General features: G+C 57.4%; 1 protein-coding gene across 2 annotated transcripts; it reads left to right on the top strand.

Annotated features, from left to right (window-relative positions):
- Positions 1-1,167: 1,167 nt before the first annotated feature.
- On the top strand, positions 1,168-20,593 carry PLIN3 (perilipin 3). 2 transcript variants are annotated; one of them, XM_059159562.1, is made up of 8 exons: positions 1,168-1,273; positions 3,735-3,818; positions 6,493-6,691; positions 6,865-6,947; positions 10,849-11,134; positions 15,959-16,158; positions 17,622-17,747; positions 19,764-20,593. In XM_059159562.1, exons 2-8 carry the CDS (start codon positions 3,753-3,755, stop codon positions 20,103-20,105), a joined length of 1,302 nt encoding a protein of 433 aa, XP_059015545.1. In that variant the 5' UTR covers positions 1,168-1,273; positions 3,735-3,752; the 3' UTR covers positions 20,106-20,593. The 2 variants fall into 2 exon arrangements, with proteins under 2 accessions (XP_059015545.1, XP_059015544.1); XM_059159561.1 differs by having other exon boundaries at positions 19,761-20,593.

Raw genomic sequence — 20,593 nt, 5'->3', positions numbered from 1 at the left:
ATTGCTTTAATCCTTTTGGCGCCTCAAGACTCACCTGAGAATCTGAGTGGCTTCGTATGGCTGCTTGGATATGAATATTCAGGATGTGAATATTCAGTTTCTTGATGAGCAAAGGCTATGTGGGGCCCGTGGGCACCATACTGAGCGGTGCTGGGGTTCTGGAGCCTCCCCATCATGGCAGAAAGCTCGACTGTATGGGGCGACTGTAACCACTGTCCAAAAAATGCGCTCAGTCACAGACAGACACCAGCTTTTCTTCCATGTTCTTTCTGGAAGTTTCAGAGACCCTGTCCCACCCCGCCCCACCTAATTTAGCAGAAGTGGCACACTGGTGGCTCCTGAGCTGAATATGGCCCCGGTTGGGTTTTATTTGGTCCAGTGGTTTTCTAAAAAGCAGGGCACTTTCTTTAGTCTAGAATCCCAGTGGATGTGGCAATCTCTCTGGGTGGGTCTTCCACAGGGCAACACTCTGCCATGCTGCCAACACTTTGGAGGAAGCATTTGCTTCCTTCTGCCCCCCCCCCCCCGGGGCGTCTGAGTTTGAGACTTCATTTTATAGACTCAAAGGATAAAGGATGGCGGAAGGGGTGGAATCCAAGCGGTTGCTGCTTCAGGAAGGGGTTGATCCAGGAGTCAGAGATCCAGGAGTTGACCCCAGCACTGCCCTAGGCTGACCGGCTCTGGGCCTCAGTTTCCCCATCTGTAAAGTGGGGATGAGACAGGAACAGTTTTGGATTAAACGGTGCCACGCAGGTCAGGGCGGGAGGAAGGCACTCTGTATCTGTTAACTGCTGCGGCGAAGGCTGCTCATACTGCTGGGTCGAGCTCTGCTCCATCACCTTCCCGCCCGGGGTTGGGGCGTGGCTCCTCACGCGCAGCGGGGCAACGATCTGTCACCACCTCTGGAGAAAAGGGAAACTGGAGGACCCTAGAACTAGGATAGCACCTCCCTGGGCCGAGTTCATAGGACCCCTAGGTCGGGAGGGGGCGCCCTTGGCTGGATCAGGCGTCTTATAGGGGTCCCCCGGCGCGGGGTACCGCGCGGCCCGCAAACGCCATCCGCAAAAGGCTGGCCCTTCCCGGACTTCACTTGTGGCCCAACGTCCCAGACGGAGCGGGGGCGTGGCCCGGCGGCGGGCAGCCTCCCGATACGATTGGTCCTCCGGCCCGTCCTTCCCGAGCGCCCGCCCCCCTGGGTATAAAAGCCTCCCCGGGGCCTGCCCCAGACGGTTTCAGAGCTGCCTGTCGAACTGTGTTCGTGCCGCTGACCGCGGTAAGAGGAGGGGGCCTGATTGCGGTGGGGGGCGAGGTCCGCCGGGCCCCGGGGCGTCCCAGAGGAAGAAGACGGAGGGGAGACTCTTCCTTGGGGCTCTGCGGTCTGGGGAGGGGTCTCCAGCCTGGGTTGAGCTTTCCCGTCTCTTCCCCTAACGCCCCCTCAAAACCAAAACAAAAGAAAAAAGACCTATTTCTGGAGCAGAGTCAAACTTCCAAACTTTCTCTTTTCAGTTTCTGAGACATTCGTTGGAGGCGGGGCGGGGGCGCGTGAAAGAGCCCCCCAAAAGTGGCAGTATGAAGAGGGGGGTAAACCCCCCTCCTAAAACACAGCCTCCCTGAAAAGTCGGCTTGCTTTGCTAACGCAGTTTGGAGGCGAGCCGCAGCCTATCCTGCAGAGGAAATCGGCCCTCCTGGGTCCCCCGGGCGCCCCTGCCCCCCAATCAGGGGGCTTTCTGCCTCGCAAGGACCCCTCCTCGGCAAATGGGTTTGCCGCCCGCGGGACTTAGCTCCTCCCCCCGCCTGAGTTTCTGGTGGGCTCAGCTGACTCTGGGGAGGTTGCGGGCAGACCCCGCCCTCTTCCTTTAGGTGGGTGTGGCTAGAGGATTGCTCTGGGTGGCTGGGAAGGCCTGCTGCCCCTTATCTGAGACCTTGGGACCTTGGTCAGGATTGCTGGAACTGCCGGGCCTGGGACCTTGGTCTCTGGGAACTTTGGAAGTTGGATCCCGGCTGCCGCTGGGCGCCTGCGTGACCGCAACCGGCTCCAGCTAGCTCTCGCTGTGGCCGCTGGAACCAAGTTCAGGCAGCTCGCAGACCCCAAGGACTTTAATGGGATGCTGACATCTGTAGTGGCGGCCCTTGGCTAAACCGGCTCTAGGAGGAATTGATGGGCCAAGGGGATGGGAGAATGGGCCTCCAAGATGCCCAGGGAGGGGTGAGGGGAATAACCGGACTCCTGAAGATAACCAGGGGCCAGTGTGCCGACTTGCTCCGCTTCCCAGCTTGGGGAACTCAGTACCAAGCAGAAGCTCATTCCTGGGTCGCTTCACCTGTGTGTGAAATGGTTCTGTTTATTGAACACCTACTATGTGCTAGGTACTGAGCTAAGGACAACGTGTCGCTCTGCCAGTCTGTAGGGACTCTGAGCTAGAAATACATATCCCCATTTTTACAGATGGGGCAAGCAAGGCTCTGAGAGTGGGTGCTGCTTTCCCGAGCTCCCGCTGGGTACTGAGTTGCAAAGCTGGGGTTAGAACCGGTTTGGACTCCAGCACTGGTGCTCTCAAAACCTCAGTTTGCTGGGCTTTGGGAGACAGGGCAACATGGCAGCCAGGAGGATGGGCCCCCTTCCTCTAGAAGGAAATGTTCAGACTCAAGGTCAGGGGTTCACAACAGGCTCATCCCAGAATTACCAGAGGAACCAGCCCTGAAGGCAGGTTCTACCTTTAGCTCTTTTGTGCAGGTGAGAGGGCTGAGGCCAGGGAAGGGGAGGTTCCTTGCTCAACAGGGTACACCACGGGCGGAGCTTGGACTCCTGCGGTCTGTAGTCTGATGAGGGTTTACCCGTGTCCTCCCACCTGTCCAGGAAAATGGGACACACCTGCGGTGTTTCCTTTAGTACCTTGCAAACGAGAGCATGAGCCTCTCCTGGGAGCCTCCCTTATCCTGCCTTCCCTCCTGAGTCTCACCTGATAGTTCTGCCACCATAGGGTTTTCTTAAGCAGTTTGTGGGGTGTTTTGTTTTTAATGCTTAACCTTTTTTTTTTTTTTTGAACCGGTAATACTATCTGCCTGGCTCAGAAGTCAGAGGCTTTGTCCTGTCCACCTGATCTTCCCTGAAAGGTGGCCACTGTTAACAGTTTCCTATGTCTAAAGATCCTGGGCAAACAAAGCACAGGTTTTCGCCTTGTGTGCGGTATTTGTCTCAGAGTATCCCGGTCCCGCCAGTGACGTGTAGGTCTCTACGCCGTGGCCACTGCACTGGGATGGATCCTTGTTTTCTCTAGGCCCTCCTTCGGGGGAACCAGGTTGTTTCCATGCTCTGGTTGTGGCCGACACAGGGGCCCACGCCTCTGCCCACATGACAGTACAGGTGTGGGATCATCCCCTCAAGGTTTCCAGGTCACAGGGACGATGGCTCTTGAGAGCAGGTAGCCACTGGCAAATGGCTGTCCGTGGAGGTGTTGGGCCACAGGTGTCTCCCGGAAGTACTGACCGTGTGAAGCCCTTGGAGTTGACCCTGGAGGCGTGGCTCCGAAATCCGCTTCATCAGCAGCGCCTGAGTGCTGGTTAGGGCCCCAGACTCCCTGCCCCACCTGGCCCCGCATGGGGGCTCACAGGTGATCAAGAATGTTGGGGGGGCGGGCTCTGTGAAATAGGGGAGGGGTCAGAGGGCAGCCATGAACTTGCACTTTCTCCTGGAGGGAGGGATGGTACCCTCACAGCCCATCTGTGCACCCCAGGGCCTGCTTCACAGAACCATGTCTACCAACGGGACAGAAGCCACCGCCACCACCCAGGCGACAGGAGAAGAACCGGTCCAGCAGGTGAGGGAAGGCAGGGACCCGTGGGGTGAGGCTCCCCACACCAGGGTGGCGGGGAGCTGCTGGCAGCATGTGGGTGGGGGTGGGCAACAGATCTCTTTCTGCGGCTGAGGGCGAGCCATCACACAGACCCCGGACAGGTGGGGGCAGGGACAGAACGGGGAATCCCGAAGGCTCTGGGGGAGATCTGGGGTCCGCTCGGAAACTGCCGCCGGCCTCCCGCCCCCACTGCTGTCCTGTCCGCAGGTGCTTGGAGCGTAATCCTAGGAAATCAGCCCCCGGTTATCTGCCCCCTTCACAGCTTCCGAACAACTATGTATAATTCATAAATAACTCGAGGAACATGTCATTTGCATATGATAAATGACATGACCTTGGGAAGGGTCCTGCCTCGGGGTTTTTCGTCAACTACCAAGTTCCACAGCCATCAGCACCAAACACTGTTAGGACATTCCTCCCTCCAAAGAGACCCCGCCCCGTCAGCACTCCCTCCTCCCCCAGCAACTGCGCATCGCTGTCTGGCTCCGTGGGGTTGCCTGTTCTGGACATTTCGAATGGAATCCGGCCAGCTGAGACCTCTTTGTGCCTGGCTTCTCTCAATGAGCATGTTTTGGGGGTTGGGTTTATCTGCCTTGTAGCGGGTGTCAGTGCTTCATTCCTTTCTTAAAATTGTGGTAAAATAACACACAACCAAAATAAAACTTACATTTTTTTTTTTTAGAAGATTTACTTATTTGACAGATCACAAGTAGGCAGAGAGGGAGGCAGAGAGAGAGAGGGGGAAGCAGGCTCCTTGCTGAGCAGAGAGCCCCACGCAAGGCTCAATCCCAGGACCCTGAGATCATGACCTGAGCTGAAGGCAGACACTTAACAACTGAGCCACGCAGGTGCCCCCAGGCTATCGATTTTTCTTTTTTTTAAGATTTTATTTATTTATTTGACAGAGCTCACAAGTAGACAGGCAGGCAGAGAGAGAGGGGGAAGCAGACTCCCTGCTGAGCAGAGAGCCTGATGCGGGGCTGGATCCCAGGACCCTGAGATCATGACCCAAGCAGAAGGCAGCGGCTTAACCCACTGAGCCACCCAGGTGCCCGAGGCTATGGATTTTTAAAAGCATACTTAGAACCACCTGTTCTCTAATCCCCTCACCCAGCGATGGGCATCTGGGCTGTCTCCACTTCTGGCCGCTCAGAACGAGGCTGCGGGAACATTCATGTGTTTCCTGTCCCAGGTTAGATGCCTGAAAGTGGGCTTGCTGGATTGGAGGGGAGACATCGGACTAACCCCTGTGAGGCTCGGGCCAGGGGTAAAGGCCAGGCAGCTGGCCTGAGTCCATCTCAAGTTCGTGACTGTAGGTGACTTACTCTTTCCGTGCCTCAGTTAACCCTTCCATAAAATGGTTGAACACTCCCTATCTCCAAGGGCTGCCAATTGAGTGAGGTCACACACAAGCTGTCCACACATCCCCTGTGAGTTGAGGCTTCTGCCAGCACCTTCCCACGAGTGATCTCTGCGATTCCTACTGGACAGGCATGATTCCCCATGTGATGGGTGGGGAAACTGAGCCTCAGAAGGGCTGTCTTGATTCTATTCCGCTCTTACAGTATCAATGAACAGGAGTGGCCGTGTAGTATTAAAGCTTTATTTGTAGAACCAGCCAGCAATGGAATATTAGCCCCATAAAGGAATAAAGCACTGACCTCTTCCACGATGTGGAGGGACCCCTGGGGACAACTGAGCTGAGGGAGAGCAGCCAGACCCAGAAGGACACATCCCGCAGGACCCCACTCCCAGGAGGTCCCCAGAGGAGTCCTGTCCACACAGACAGGAGATAGTGGGAGCCAAGGCTGGTGCAGGGGTTGGAGAGTCTGTGCTTCATGGGGACAGAGTCTCAGTTTAGGGAGATGGAAAGTTCTGGAGACAGAGAGTGGGGGTGGATCTAGGACAGCGTGAGTGTGCTTCATGCTGCTGAGCTCTGCACTGAAAATGGTTAAGACGGTAAGTTTTATATGTAGTTTACCACAGTTAAAAAAAATTAAACACTGATAGGCGCTGGCCCGGGCATGGACCCCGAGCCCACGACGTTCAGGGAGAGAACCAGACACAGAAGGCCACACGGGGTGTGAGTCCATGTGTGTGACACGCCCAGAACAGGCTCCTCCTCGGACAGGAAGGGGGCTGGGGGCGAGGAGAACAAGGAGAGACCATTTTCTTGGAGTGATGGCAAAGTTCTAGAGTTAGCCACAGCCATTGTACAACCTAATGAAAATACTAAAAACCTTGGAACCGTGCGTTATCAAATGGTGGCATTAATGATCTGTGAACTCGATTCAGCTGTTAGGAAAAACCGGACAAGGATAAGAAGATCAGGTGTGGGCCCGGTGAGCTGTAGCTTGTCGACCCGGGGGTAGACCCGGAGCCCCATGAGAGCCGGGCTCTTGGCTCCGCGCGGCACGCGATGGGGGTCAAGTACGCATTCAGACAGAGGAGAGGCAAGGCTAGGGTAGAGGACGCGCCCATGGGGTAACCTCGAAGCAGTGGCTTGTGCAACCACTGGGGATGCAGGGCAAGCCTGAGCTGAGGCGTGGCCTGGCCGGGAGTGAAATCGACAGTGGCGCCCCACCCCCACCCCGCCCGGAGCCCCAGGCCCAGCCCGCTGAGCCGCTTGTCCCCACAGCCCAGCGTGGTGGACCGCGTGACCACCATGCCCCTCATCAGCTCCACCTGCAACATCGTGTCGGCCGCCTACACCTCCACCAAGGAGAGCCACCCCCACGTCAAGACTGTGTGTGACGCGGCCGAGAGGGGCGTGAAGACCCTCACTGCGGCGGCCGTCAGCGGGGCCCAGCCCATCCTCTCCAGGCTGGAGCCACAGAGTGAGTGACGCCCCAGGGAGCCTGGGACCCACCTCCTTGGCTGTTCGGAGGGGGGTGGGGGGGTGTCTGCCCCACCCCTGGCCCTGTTCCCCCAAAGCAGCACCCTCCGGCCTTCCGGGCCCCGACGGGTGCACACATGCAATGACTGCCGATTCCTGTCCTGTCGCGTGTAGTCGCATCGGCCAGTGAATACGCCCACAGGGGTCTGGACAAGCTGGAGGAGAACCTGCCCATCCTGCAGCAGCACACGGAGAAGGTAACTGAGCTCCGCCATCAGGAGCCGGTGGGGGACGGAGGCTCCGCGGGGGTGGGGGGCCTCCTGGGCTCCTCCTCTCATAGATTAGACACATGTGACCGCTCCTCCCTGACCCTTCTTCAGTCTGTCCCCACCCCCACCTTGAATCTACTCCCCACTGGGCCGCTAGAGGAGTGATCGAAACCCCAGCCAGATCTCTTCAAAACCCCCGTGTGTCTGTCCCGCTTCCAACCCCACCAGCCTCTGCACTCTGTTCAGGAACATCCGTACCCAGGTAGACAGGACACACATCTAGAAACAGAGTGCCTGCCTTGTGGAACTTTGATTCAGGGGAGGCCTGGGGAAGCAAATACAGTAAATGCTTCTGCCCCAGTCCCACCCCAGGCCCTTTGCATGTGCACTTCCTCTTTCATGAACCAGACTTTCAGGTCTCTGTTCAAATCCTACCTCTTCAGCGGGATTCCCTTCCCTCTTAAAGAAGGTCCTTCTAGCTCAGCTCTGTTGAGAACTGTCTCCGATGTCTATGTTCTTTCTCCGCACCGTCCAGTATGGAAACTGCCAGGTATATGTGGCTACGGAGCACTCAGAGTGTGGCTGGTGTCACTGAGGAATTCAGTTGGCAATTTTAAATAGCAGCCCGTGGCCTGTGGCCAGCATCTCTCTAGCATGCCATGGACAGCTTCCCTGAGCCGTGAGTCACATACCACACAATGAGCTCATTGAAAGTCTACAACTCAATGGTTCTAGTATATTCATGTTGTGTAACCATCACCACCCGTTTTAGAACATTTCGTCACCCCAAAAGAAACCCCATATCCCTTAGCTGTTAATCTTTTTCCTGCCAAATGCTCCTGGCAACCACCATCTCCTTCCCGTCCATGGAGGGGCCTGTTCTGGGCGTGTCACATGCGTGGACTCACAGCCCTCCCTGAGCATTGTGGGCTCGGGGTCCGTCTCCAGGGGGAGTGCCTGTCCGCAGCCGAGTGACAGTCCTGTGCATGGGGGACACGTTGTGTGTATCTGTTCATCTGCTGATGGGCGTTTAGGTTGTCCCTACTTCGGGGCTGTTTGAATATCGCTGGACATTTGTGCACCAGTTACATGAATCCTCTTAGAACAGAAAAATTGTCTTTAATCGTCTCTAATTGCACAGCTCTGTGGCATGAAGCCCGCTCACACCGTCCTGCAGCCACCCCCAACCTCCGTCTCCAGAACTTTCCATCTCCCCACATGGAGACTCTGTCCCCATGAAGCACGGACTCCCCACCCTCAGCCCCAGCCCCAGCTCCCACCCTCTCCTCACTGTCTGCATGGACGGGACTCCTCTGGGGACCTCCTGGGAGTGGGGTCCTGCGGGACGGGTCCTTCTGGGTCTGGCTCTGCTCGCTGAGCCCCGTGTCCTTAGGGCCCCTCCACATGGTGGCAGGTGGCAGGGTCCCTTCCTTTCTGAGGCTGAACAATATTCCGGAGTGTGGATGGACCTTGTTTTTTCCCTCGCACCTGTCAGTGGATTGCTTCCACCCTGTGGGGCTTGTGAGTCGCGCTGAGAGGTGGGCTGAACGGGGGTGTCCCAGTTGTGTGGGCCTGTGGGGCTCCCTGCCACCCCAGGGCTTTTTAACTGCGTGTTTGTCCTCCCGAGTCGGGGAGGGCCAGGCTGCTTGGTGGCTGTCTGGGGCCCACCATCTAGCGTGGGGCACAGTAGATGCTTAATCTCCACGTTCGCCTCTTGGGACACATGGCCAACGCTCTTCGTGTCCGGCTGTCTCCCACCAGAATTCAGTGGTGCGGCTGCCCTGATTCTCCCAGGCTCAGTCCCCAGGGCCCCCCCACCCCGGATAGCGGGCGCCTCCTGTCGGCCGGAGACTGCCCTACACCACGTCCCCCAGAGGCCGACCCCACCTGCTCATGCAGGACTTGGTGCAGCGGGGACCGGGGTCTCCCCAGCAAAGGCCATGAAGAGGCTCGGTGGGCTTGGAAGGTGGAAACTGCCCAGTTCACAGAAGGCTGGAGAAGCTTCCCTGCAGAGTCAGCTCCTTGGAGCCGGGCGCTTGCGAGAATTTCTCATGTCCTGTTGTTGCCACCCCACGAGGCCAGCATTCCTTCCGTTTATAGAAGGGATGAGCTGGGGTGAAGCTCTCCAAGGTCGTCTGGCAGAGCTGCTCCCAGCTCAGAGGCGCTGTGCTCTCTGGACTCCTGTGATGTCACCTCCGCCCCAGGGTCACCCCAGGAGGAGGCAGTGCTCCCTGGTTCTGCCAGATGCGTGGTGTGGTCAGCTTGGGGACAGCCCCAGTGGCCACCTTTTCCACCCCGAGGAAACGAATTCCCGTGGACACGGGAGGTCTAGGTGTTCCGAGGGGTGCCAGCTGCCCCCCGAGAAGGGTGGGAATGGGGGTGGTGGTGTGGTTTTGGGCTTTGCGGAGAGCTGTCCGCCTGGCGGTCTGCTCAGAGGCTTAAGACTGGAGCCTCAGGTGTGGGTCCGCGAACACCCACTGTGTGCGGCAGCCTCTTCTGCGATCCCAGGGCCATTCTCGGGCGGCAGGTCCGGCCCAGCACCTGCTGTGCTAAATACAGTTTTCATCACACGTGGACACACCCATGCATTTCGATGTTCAGAGCGGCTTTTACTCTACAAGGGGCAGAGTTAAGTCGTTGACACGGAGGTGGCCAGCCTGCCCAGCTAAACTCTTTCCTACGTGGCCCATCTCCAGAGAAGGTTACCAACCCCAGGGGCAGTGGAGTCAAAGTACCAGGTTAACATCCAGGTTCTGCCTTTGGGCCCAGACACCCCTTGCCGAGACAGCTGCTTAGCCCCCCCAGCCTCAGTTTCTTGTCCGAGGAATGGGTACGTGCCTTCCTCTTAGGGCTTTATAGGGCAGAAGCGGGTCCATCCTCTGAAGGCTCAGAGCAGCGCCCGTCTCCTATGGAGTGTTGGTTTTTACCGTTTTAACGCAAGCAGGAATAAATCCACAAGCGCGGTGACCTTTTGGGGCATAGAGCCCCATTTGCCATGCGGAGTTGAAGGTGGTTACTGTGTTCTGCTGGGAGTTCACGGAGCCAAATTTTAGACACCTGCTTGCATCCTCTGTGTCGCTTTGCTTTTGCTTTTGCTTTTGCTCGGGGTGCCTCTGCCCGGGTTCTCTGGGGGGCAGAGCAGCATCCCTGCCCTGTCCCCTCAATGGCAGGGGCTCCCCGCCCACCTCTTCGCCCCCATGTGTGTCTCCAGATGTGTCCCCAGACACTGCCCAGCATCCCCTGGGGGCAGAATCACCCTAGATGAGAGCCACTGTCCTAAGGGAGTTGGCCCCCAGATGGTCCCTCCCACCAGGATTATGGTTCTCTGCGCGGGACGGGGCGGTCACCTCCGGGGCTGTCTTAGTCTCTTCTGCCCCACGATGGAGCCCTTGAGCCAAGCACTGATCTAACCCATCGTGCCCGTCTCCTGAGTTGCTGACCCAGGAACTTCCTGTTCCCCCATCCCAGAGGCCAGAAGTTCCAGAAGGGTAGCTGCTTCCTCTGGAGGCCCCTGCTTCACTCCCAGACTCCCGGCCTTGCCTGGCCTCCCCTCTGTGTCCTAGTCTCTCTCTGAAGACCTTCTCTTCAGATAATCACATTCTGTGGTCCTGGGGATCAGGGTCCAATGCACAGTCCCCTGTAACACGGTGGGTAAAGAAATGGAAGCACAGAGAGGTAGAGTGAGTTGCCTGAGGCCACACAGCCAGGACCTAGCAAACCAGGATTCACCCCAGGCTCCAGAGCTCAATGTCTTCACTGCTGGGTCGCATGTTGACCCTTGGGAGTCACCCAGAAACTGGAACTCCTCCTTTTGGGGTCCTTGGAGGCTGGGGTGCAGAGGTGGGGGTCCTCAGAGAGGACAGAGATGCTGACGCTGCCTCTGTTGTAGGTTCTAGCCGACACCAAGGAGCTCGTCTCATCCAAGGTGTCGGGGGCCCGAGAAGCCGTGTCCAGCGCCAAGGACACAGTGGCCACGCGAGTGACGGGGGCGGTTGACGTGACCCGGGGTGCTGTGCAGACTGGTGTGGATGCGACCAAGTCCGTGGTGACCAGCGGCGTCCAGTCGGTCATGGGCTCCCGTGTGGGCCAGATGGTGCTGAGCGGGGTGGACACGGTGCTGGGCAAGTCGGAGGAGTGGGTGGACAACCACCTGCCCATGACGGATGCTGAGCTGGGTGAGTGCAGCCCTTGTGCCCGGACGCCTCCGCCCCTGCCAGACCTCCCCCCAACACACACCCAGCTGGGGTCTGTCCCTCTGTGCCATCTCAACCCTGCCACCTCTCCCTCAGATTTGCTGTAGCCCCTTGTCAGTGCCCCCTGGACCAGTAAGTGCAGTGGCCTCCTCTCTGGCCCCCAATGTCTGTTCTCCTTGAAGCAACCACTAGAGGGCCCCTGTGAGCACCAGAGCCTGGTTCTGTCCTCCTGCCCACAGCCCTTGGGGTCTCCCACCTCCTGTTGGGTAGAAACCCAAGTCCTCCCCGCCAACCCCCCCTATGCACTTATCTACCTCCCCTTCTTCATTCTGCTCCAGCCACACTGACTCGTTGCTGAATCTGACCATGCTCCCACCCCAGGGCCTTTGCACCAGCTGTTCCCCTCCACTGGGAGCATTCTTCCCCTAGACACCCTTCCACCTCCAGCTCTGCTCAGTTGCCACCTCCCCAGTGAAGCTCAGATCGCCCCTTCCCTTGTCCAGACTGTGTCTTGAGGCCTGCCCCCGTCCCCTCCTGGCTGGGCTCTGTTTTTTCTCTCCAGCACTTGTTATCAGCCCCACAAAGCAGCTGCGCACTGTCTTGGTCGCTGCTGTGTGCCACGTCTAGAATGGGGCCTGGCACTCAGCAGGCATTCAGACTCTTCTCTGTCACCCCCCCCCACCCCTGCCCCAGGCATGCATTTGTCCATTCAGATGTTCCTTGAATATCAGCTGTGTGGCCAAGTCCTGGGGACACCACAGTGGACAGAATTCTGCCCTCCGGGAACTCATAGTATAAAATACAAGGAAAGTAGGCTAAAGGAGAGATTTCGAGGGGAGAGGATTGGGTAGATGTTTCTGAGGAAGTAACACGACCACAAATGCAGCAAGCGAATGAGCTAGGTAGCTACGTGGATGTCAGGTTGGAGAGGAGTGGCAATACCAAGGTCCTGGGGCAGGACCTGCTTGGTGGGTTAGAGGAATAGCAAGGCAGAGTGGGCAGTGGGAGTTGGGAAGGGGGGCAGGGCAGGTCGTGCACGGCCTAGGGAATCCAGGGGAGGACGTGGTTTTACCCCAGGGAGGTGGGAGTCCTGGAGGGCTGTGGGCAGAGGCCCCAGGACCTGGTGCCCTCTGGTGGCCTCTGAGGGGAGGGCAGCCTGGGGTTTGAGGGCAGGACGGGGACCAGCGCTGGGCTCCTGCTGGTGTGGTGGGAACTGGTCCAGGTGGAGGCAGGAATAGATAGACAAACCGGGGATGAAACTGTTGAGACAAAGCAGTGTCCTGTGTGGCCCACCATTGGCTCTCGTACCGTGGCTCTTGGACTTTGGCCACGCCGCGGTGCAGACTCTGGTGCCCACAGCCGTGAGGGCCCGCGGGGCTGCGTGTGAACTAGATGCCACACTCCATCCGACTTTGGCCAGACTTGGTTGGTTTGGATAAGGAGCCAGACATTTGGAACAATTGGAAGGAGCTGCAGGACAGATCAGATTGTGGGATTCCTGACGGCAGCACCGTGGGCATTCGGAGCTGGACCATTCTTTGTCGGGGTGTCCTGGGTGCTGGGCGGGGGTGGAGCAGCGTCCCTGGCCCCACCTCCTCGATTCCCGGAGCACCCCCAGGGTGACCAGGACAGGCGTCCCCAGACACCGCCCTGCAGCCCCTCCCGGGTGAAATGCCCTGCTTCCCCTGGACCTTCGCACAGAGGGAATCGTGTGGTTCCGTGGTGCGTGAGCACCTCCGCCTCGGTCTCAACTTCCTCGTTGGACTGGGATTGGGATAACAAGATGTCGCTCCTCTGAGTGCCCCTTCTGTCTCCGGTAGCTGGAAAATTGTCTTGGAGGGAGTTGTCTGGGGCGGCTTGGATGAGCCCAGGTGCAAGTTGTGGAGGAAAAGCAGGGCAGGTGGCTGGCTTCCCCCCTTTATTTTGTTATTTATTTATTTAAAGATTTTGTTTATTTATTTGATAGAGAGCGAGAGAGGGAACACAAGCAGGGGGAGAGGGAGGAGGGAGCCAGAGGCAGGCACGTAAGGACTGAGCCCCCAGGCGCTCCTCTCCGGCTATTTATTTTGGCATCACGGGCTGGTTTGCCAGCCTCGCCCACTGTCAGTAGTGGGTGTTCAGGTTATGGGTGTGGGTGCAAAGATTCACAGGACATATTCCAATCCCCCACACACGCTTTATTGACCTTTCTCTTGTCCCACTACTTTTGGCTGCTCAGAGACCCCCGTCGAGTTGGCTCTGAGTGTCCATGATTCTCCCTGGGAATCTTCCAGGGAACGGGGTGGTCCTTTGCTCTCCGGAGAAACTTGATGTCTCAGGCGGGCTGGGGATTTAAAGCCCTGAGACGTGTGGCTTGAGCATGGCACGTCACTTGTCCTTTGAAGGTCCAGAACCCAACCCCAAGCCTCTCAAAGGAAGGGCGCTGCTGGCCCGTGGTCGGTGCTGAAGCCAGGCAGAACCAGCTGTGGGTTTCTGCCCCTGAAGGCAGGGGGAGAAGGCAGGGTCTGCTTGGAGGACGATCCTGTGCCAGGCTGGGGGGGGCCACTGCAGAGAACAGATCCTTCTGACCAGCCCTGCTTTTGTGTTGGTTCCTTGTTTCCGTGGGGTGAGGGTGAAACCATTGTACGTAGGGGTGCTTGTGGTTTTGGGGGGTGACGGGTGTCTGGGGGGAACGTATGCGCTTCATTCTTTTTAAATGTCATCGTGAAATGATTCTTCCATGGCGTCCTCTTCCCCAGCCGACTGACTGGTCAGACTACCTCCAGGCCGCATCTGACCTACCACTTGCATTTGTGAATAAAGTTTTATTGGCACACGGCCACACGCATTTACATGCATGTGGTCTGTGAGTGTTTTTGCATTGAGGTGCGGTATAACTGCCTGCAAAGACCAAAACACAGACTGTCTGGCTGCATACAGAAAAAGTTCTGGGATCCCTGGGTTATGTTCTGGAAGTATGTTCTTCTGGAATTTGTAATGTTCATAGAAACAACTGAAATCCCCGGATTGAAGGCTTACCTTGATTGAGCAACAGGTCAGTGACTGCCTGTGGGATTTTGTTCTTCCCATCTTTTGTTTCTGGAACAGTGGCTGGCCAAAAGAGATGCAGAGCTAGAACTAGGTGGCTACGTGGAGAGCTTACTTCCCAGAGAGCCAGGCTCTTCCTGCCTGACTGGGGGCACATCTGTGGTGCCCTGGCCCCATGTTCCTTAGTATGTATTTGATACACTTTTCAAAATCAGCATTTTCAGATTCTTTTTTTTTTTTTTTAAAGATTTTATTTATTTATTTGACAGAGAGAGATCACAAGTAGGCAGAGAGGCAGGCAGAGAGAGAGAGGAGGAAGCAGGCTCCCTGCCGAGCAGAGAGCCCGATGCGGGACTCAATCCCAGGACCGGGGAGATCATGACCTGAGTTGAAGGCAGCGGCTTAACCCACTGAGCCACCCAGGCGCCCTTCAGATTCTTTTAGAAAGGAAACTTTAGCACTTACGGAAAACGGGACCCCATACCATCTGCTATAAATTGGTCACACAAACACCTAATGTTCATTTGGGTTCCTTTTTTCAGTATGAGGTCCAGATGTCACAATTCAGACAGCTCTGACTCTGGTGGTCATAGGGAAGGGGGAACTGAGGCTTATTGGCAAAATCACTTTGGTGTAGAGCAGGGAGTGGCAGATGTTTTCTTAACCAGATGGTAAATATTTTTGGCTTTTGGGGACAGTTAGTCTGCTGCAACTAGTTAAGTCTGCTGTAAACACAGAAGCACAGAGGAGAGGTAAATGAATGGGTGTGATTGTGTGCCAATAAAACTTTGTTTATAGAGACAGGTGACATTCGGCCTGGGGGCCGCAGTCTGCAGACCTCTGCTCTAGGGCATTAGTCAGGAGGTCTGGAGTCAAATCCTTATCTGGTTATTTACAGAAGTCAAGCTTGTACCTACTCTGTTAAAGTTTGAAAGGAGCAGACCCGCTAGGATAAAATCAGGACGCGCAGTTTCCATCCTGCCCTGTTGCAATGACACGGGCTCTCTCTGGACTAGATAGTCCTTCCTTTACCTGCTGTTAAGACAGTTCTCATGTGGCTCAGACCTGCCCCCGGCAAGTGTTGGGGTTAAGAACCTGGTGTCAGGAGGCCTGGCTTCAAATCCTGACTTGCCACTGCCTGGCTGCGGGACCTGGGGAAGTCACTTCCCCTGCAAGTCCCTGTTTCCTCGTCTGTAAAAACGGGGTAACGGTGCCTCCCTTATGGAGTTGTTGAGGTTTAAAGAGAAGAGTGGAGGAAGCACCTAGAACCTTGTGAAAGGTCGGCCATGTAATAGGTGCGGGGTGCTAATACAGGACTGGCCAGCTTTTTTCTGCAAAGGAGCAGATTGTGAATATTTCAGTGTCCACAGGCCAAGAGGCCACTAACTCCACCACTGTAGTTTGAAAGCAGGTGTAGATGTATATAACTGATCTGCAGAGCTGTGCTCCAGCGTGGTGCAAAACCGGAGGCTGAGCGGATGTGCCCGAGGGCCTTGGTTTGCAGACTCACACGCTTAATCCTGGCCACGTCGGTTCCCAGCATACCCATCTCGCAGATGGGGAAAACTAAGGCCGGAGACTCTGGTGCAAGGCTTCCCAGCTTGCGAGCGGCAGCCCTTGGATGGAGAACCCTCAGCAGCTAGCTTGTGGGCAAGCCTGCGCGGGCCACGAACCTATGTGTGCGCCCCGCCTCAGCGCCCCCACCGCGAGCCAGAGCTGCGCGGGCTGCCGCCACCGCCTACCGGCCTTGACGCGGCCTCTCGTGCTTCCTCCCCGCAGCCCGCCTCGCCACGTCCCTGGAGGGCTTCGACATCGCGTCGGTGCAGCAGCAGCGGCAGGAGCAGAGCTACTTCGTGCGCCTGGGCTCCCTGTCCGAGCGGCTGCGCCAGCGGGCCTACGCGCACTCGCTGGGCAAGCTGCAGCTCACGCGCCAGCGCGCGCAGGAGGCCCTGGTGCAGCTGGCGCAGGCGCTCAGCCTGGTGAGCCCCCACCCCCACCCCTGTGCATCTCCCGCACACCTGGACCGGGGGGAGGGGGGCGGGGCGATAGGGACTGTCTGCCAGCTTGGGGGTGGTGGGGGGGGTGGTGGTGTGTGTCAGGGCTCCAGCATAGGAATTGGGGGGATGCAGTTCAGCCCACGACTGCGGGACCGGCCGGCGGAGGCCCTCCCAGCTGCGGTCCGAGGGACCAGCGGGCGGCAAGAGCATGAACCCCTGAGCGTGAGATGCGTTTTGGTGGCAGTTCCGTTTAAGGCCCCCAAATCGCCCGTTTTTAAGCGTAGGGTTTGGGGAGTTTTACAAGTAGAAACAGACACGTAACCAGCACCTCAGTCCAGATGTGGGATGGATGCCATCACCCGGGAAGGTCCTCTCCGCTGTCACATCCTGCCCCCGCCCAGAGCTCTGTCCCTTCTGGAAAGAGCTGAGTTCCTGCTGCCTGCCTCTTCGCTTAGCCGCCTCCGCTCAGCGCTCACCCCTGTCAGTTTCTGATTGGGGTAAACCACACACAGCATTAAAGGTGCCATCCTAAGCATTTCCAGTGCACAGCTTGGTGGGGCATGAAGCACACTCACACTCATGCAATCATCCTCACCCTCCGTTTCCAGAACATTCCATCTCCCCACACGGAGACTGTCCCCATGAAGCACGGACTCCCCCACCCCTTGACCCAGCCCCGGCTCCCACCCTTTTCTCTCTGTGCGGAGGGGATTCTTCTGGGGACCTCCTGGGAGTGGGGTCCTGCGGGATGGGTCCTTCTACGTCTTTCTGCTCTTACTGAGCCCCATGTCCTCCGGGTCCCTCCACATCATGGTGGCAGGGGTGAGGGTCCCTTCTTTTTTTTTTTTTTTTTTTTTTTAAGATTTTATTTATTTATTTGACAGAGAGAGATCACAAGCAGGCAGAGAGAGAGGAGGAAGCAGGCTCCCCGCTGAGCAGAGAGCCCGATGCGGGGCTCGATCCCAGGACCCTGGGATCATGACCTGAGCCGAAGGCAGCGGCTTAACCCACTGAGCCACCCAGGCGCCCTGGGTCCCTTCTTTTTTAGGGCTGAAGAACATTGCACTGGAGCACTTTAAGGTCCTGCCTGTGTTCTTCCTGCTGACATTCTGTTGGCCAGAGTCAGTCCTGTGGCCCCGGCCCAGGCGTAAGAATTCCGTCAGGTTCTCCTTGTGCCAGACAGACCGGTAGGAGCTGCAGAGCATTTTGGCCAGTTCTTGCACGCACGATGGTGATGAAACCGTAGCCGTGCAAAGCCTCTGTGAGAACACTATCCCTCCCGCCTTCCTCGCCTTCGCAGATCAGCTCATTTTGGATAGGAGGAGGGCGCTGTGGCTGTTCCCGGGATGTGCACAGGGCTCTGCCGGCCCTGGTCAGGTGCTGGAGGCAGTCGCTCTCCTGTGTCCGGCTCTCACTCTCTCTCTCTCCTTGTTCTCCTGTCCCAGATGGAAAACGTCAAGCAAGGAGTCGATCAGAAGCTGGTGGAGGGCCAGGAGAAACTACACCAGATGTGGCTCAACTGGAACCAGAAGGAGCTCCAGGGCACGGAGGCGAACCCGGCCAAACTAGAGGTACCAGCCTGGGGGACACATGGGATGCTTAGGGCACTGACTTCCCTCTCCATGCCCCTGCTGGATGGACTTACCTGCGTGGAATACTTTCCGTATCCTCTCCTCCCATTCACTGCCTTCAGGACACACCAGCACCTCCTCCAGGAAGCCTACCTAGATTTCCTCTCTTGGGTGTGGGTGTTGCTTTTGAACTGTGATACACTTGATAGTGATGTCTCTCAACCTGCCAAAATTCTAAGCCACATCTCTTTCACCTTCTCCCTTATTCCGGTGTCACTGAGCCCTCCCTACTCCCCTGCCTGGCTCCTTGTGACGACTCCTCACTAACGTCCTGTGGTCCGTCCCATCCGTCCCAGGTGTTGGCCTCTCCTGCCACGCCCCTTCACCGCCTCTGCCGTCACTCGTGGACACTTCCCTTGAGTCAACACCTTACGTGACTCTCACACCCCATTGTGAACGTCCCTCGGTCTCTGGGTTTGTGGAGGTGGGGGGAGGGGGGAGGAGCCACCTGCTCCGTGGGGTTGAGGTTTCTTTGGGGGGAGTGATGGAATGTTCTGGAGGTGGAGGTGGTGGTTTGCACAACCTTGCGAATATACGAGAAATTACGGAATTGCACACTTAAAAGGGCGAATTCTCTGATCTGTGTTAACACTCCCGTGTAAAAAAGTTGAGTTCCTTTGTCACGAACACACAGCGTTACACATCGATGTTCCAACAGGTAGCACCAATATCGGTGCACACGGTTAGCCTTCAGACCCAAACCACCCCAAACCGTCTCCCTTTCCCCCACTGCTGTGGGCAGCCCCAGGAGCTGTGGATGTTGACTCTGGTCGGCTCCTCCCCGCCACGTTCAAGTCCAGAGCACTCTGTCATAGGTGCGGGCAAAGTCCTGCCGCCCAGCCTGCCCTCTTCCCTGAATGGGGGAGGGAGATTAAGGTCCCCATTTGCACATGGACACTGCGGTCCTTCGCAGCACGTACGACTTCTGCCTAGAAGGTTCTCCCAGACCTCTTTTTTAAAAACAACAGAAAAACTTTAAAAGTGGAGATAAAAAGTGCAGTGTCTTATACTTAAGAAAAAAAGTTTTACAGAGATACAATTCACAGACTCGAAAGCCCCCCATCTGTACAATTCAGTGGTTTTTAGTGTATTTGCAGGGTTGTGAGACCGTCCCTGTGACCCGTTTGGAACATTCCTGCCAACCGGAAAGGAGATCTTGCCCCCATCAGTAGTCACTTTCCCCTCCCCGGCCCCTGGCCCCATGAGCGCCCTTCCTGTCCGTGGAGAGCCTGCTCTGGGCTTATCACACCAGTGGACTCACTCCTGTGTCTGTGTCTGATTCCCTCCCTGCGCGTCGTGGGCTCAGGGTCCGTCCCCAGGGCCGCATATGTGGGCGCCTCGCTTGTGTCCGCAGCTGTGGGACGCACCCGTGCGTGGGTGGGTCATGTGTTTTTACCCGTTTACCAGATGATGGACGTACAGGTGGTCTCCACTTTGCCTCCTGTGGACAGTGCCTTATGAACCAGTCTTGTATGGATGTGTGTTTCTGATTTTCTTGGGTGGGGGGATTCCTAGGAGGGGAGTTGCTGGACTATTGGCAACTCGGAGGTTGGACAGTTGCAAGGACCACCAGGCTGTCTTCCAAAGTGACCGCACCACCAGCCACGTCCGGGGGCCCCGGGTCCTCCCCAACACCTAACACTTCTAGATCCCGCTCGTCCTCGTGGGCTCGAGGTGACGCCTCCTGGCGGGCCTGCTCCCGTTTCCCCGACGGCTGGCAGAGTTGAACCTGCCTGTGCTGGTTGGCCGCTGCTGACCGCCTGTGGAAAGATGCCTCCGCCTCTTTCCCACTTTGGTACCTCGGTCGCGTGGTTCCAGACTCAGAAGAGCTGGTGTCCCGGACCACCGCAGGGAAGGGCTCCTGGGAGGTCGGCGGGAGAAGCCTCTCCCGGTGCCGGCTTGGGCTCCAGCTGCCCCCAGCGCGCTCGGTCCTGATCGGCCGCCCCTTCTCAGCAGGTGGAGACCCGGACGCTCACCATGTTCCGCGATGTCACACAGCAGCTGCAGAGCACCTGCGCCTCGCTGGGCTCCAGCATCCAGGGGCTGCCCAGCCACGTGAAGGACCAGGTGCAGCAGGCCCGCCACCACGTGGAGGACCTCCAGGCCACCTTCGCGGGCATCCATTCCTTCCAGGACCTTTCCGGCGCGATCCTGACGCAGAGCCGGGAGCAGGTGGCCAAGGCCCGAGAAGCCCTTGACCACATGGTTGAGTACGTGGCCCAGAACACGCCCATCACGTGGCTGGTGGGACCCTTCGCCCCGGGTATCGTTGAGAAACCCCCGGAAGAGAAGAAGTAGGACGGGCAGGAGGAGGCGGAGGGACTTAGTCTCCCTCGGAGGGGCCGGCCCGAGCCCTGCGCCCGCGCCCGCCCCCTCCCCCCCAGCCCATCTCAGCTGCCACCTGGGAAGCGGGAAACTGACCCGTCCTTCCTCCCCCTCCCTGCGCTCAGAGGCAGCACGGCCTGAGCCTCACCATCTCGGTCATCGGGGAAGTTTCCAGAAAAAAAAAAAAAATGCTTTTTAGGAGGTCCTCCGTCTCCCTGGTTTCTTTTTTCTTAAAAAACCGGGGACAGATTTCTTCTACCCCAGCCTCCTTTTCTAAATCACACCCCTGGATAGCAGCCTTTAACTAACAGGCTCGGGACTTCTGGCCTCCGAAGTGGGGCATGGGATGGAGGCAGAGCCGCTGTGGCCCGTCCTAGAGCAGATGGGGGCTGAGATCGGCCTGACTGGCTGTAGGAGCCGGAGGCTTCAGCATTGCCTTAATAAATTTTACCTGCAGCTAA

The sequence above is a fragment of the Mustela lutreola genome, chromosome 2 (genome assembly GCF_030435805.1).
Source record: "Mustela lutreola isolate mMusLut2 chromosome 2, mMusLut2.pri, whole genome shotgun sequence".
Classification (NCBI taxonomy): Eukaryota; Metazoa; Chordata; class Mammalia; order Carnivora; family Mustelidae; genus Mustela; species Mustela lutreola.
This window is presented reverse-complemented; position numbering and strand designations above follow the sequence as displayed.

Excerpts from the sequence above, each read along its gene's own strand:
- PLIN3 (XM_059159561.1), top strand. The coding sequence starts at position 3,753 with ATGTCTACCAACGGGACAGAAGCCACCGCCACCACCCAGGCGACAGGA. Across the intron at positions 11,135-15,958 it reads CATGACGGATGCTGAGCTGG|CCCGCCTCGCCACGTCCCTG; the intron begins GTGAGTGCAGCC and ends TCCTCCCCGCAG. Across the intron at positions 16,159-17,621 it reads TGGCGCAGGCGCTCAGCCTG|ATGGAAAACGTCAAGCAAGG; the intron begins GTGAGCCCCCAC and ends CTCCTGTCCCAG.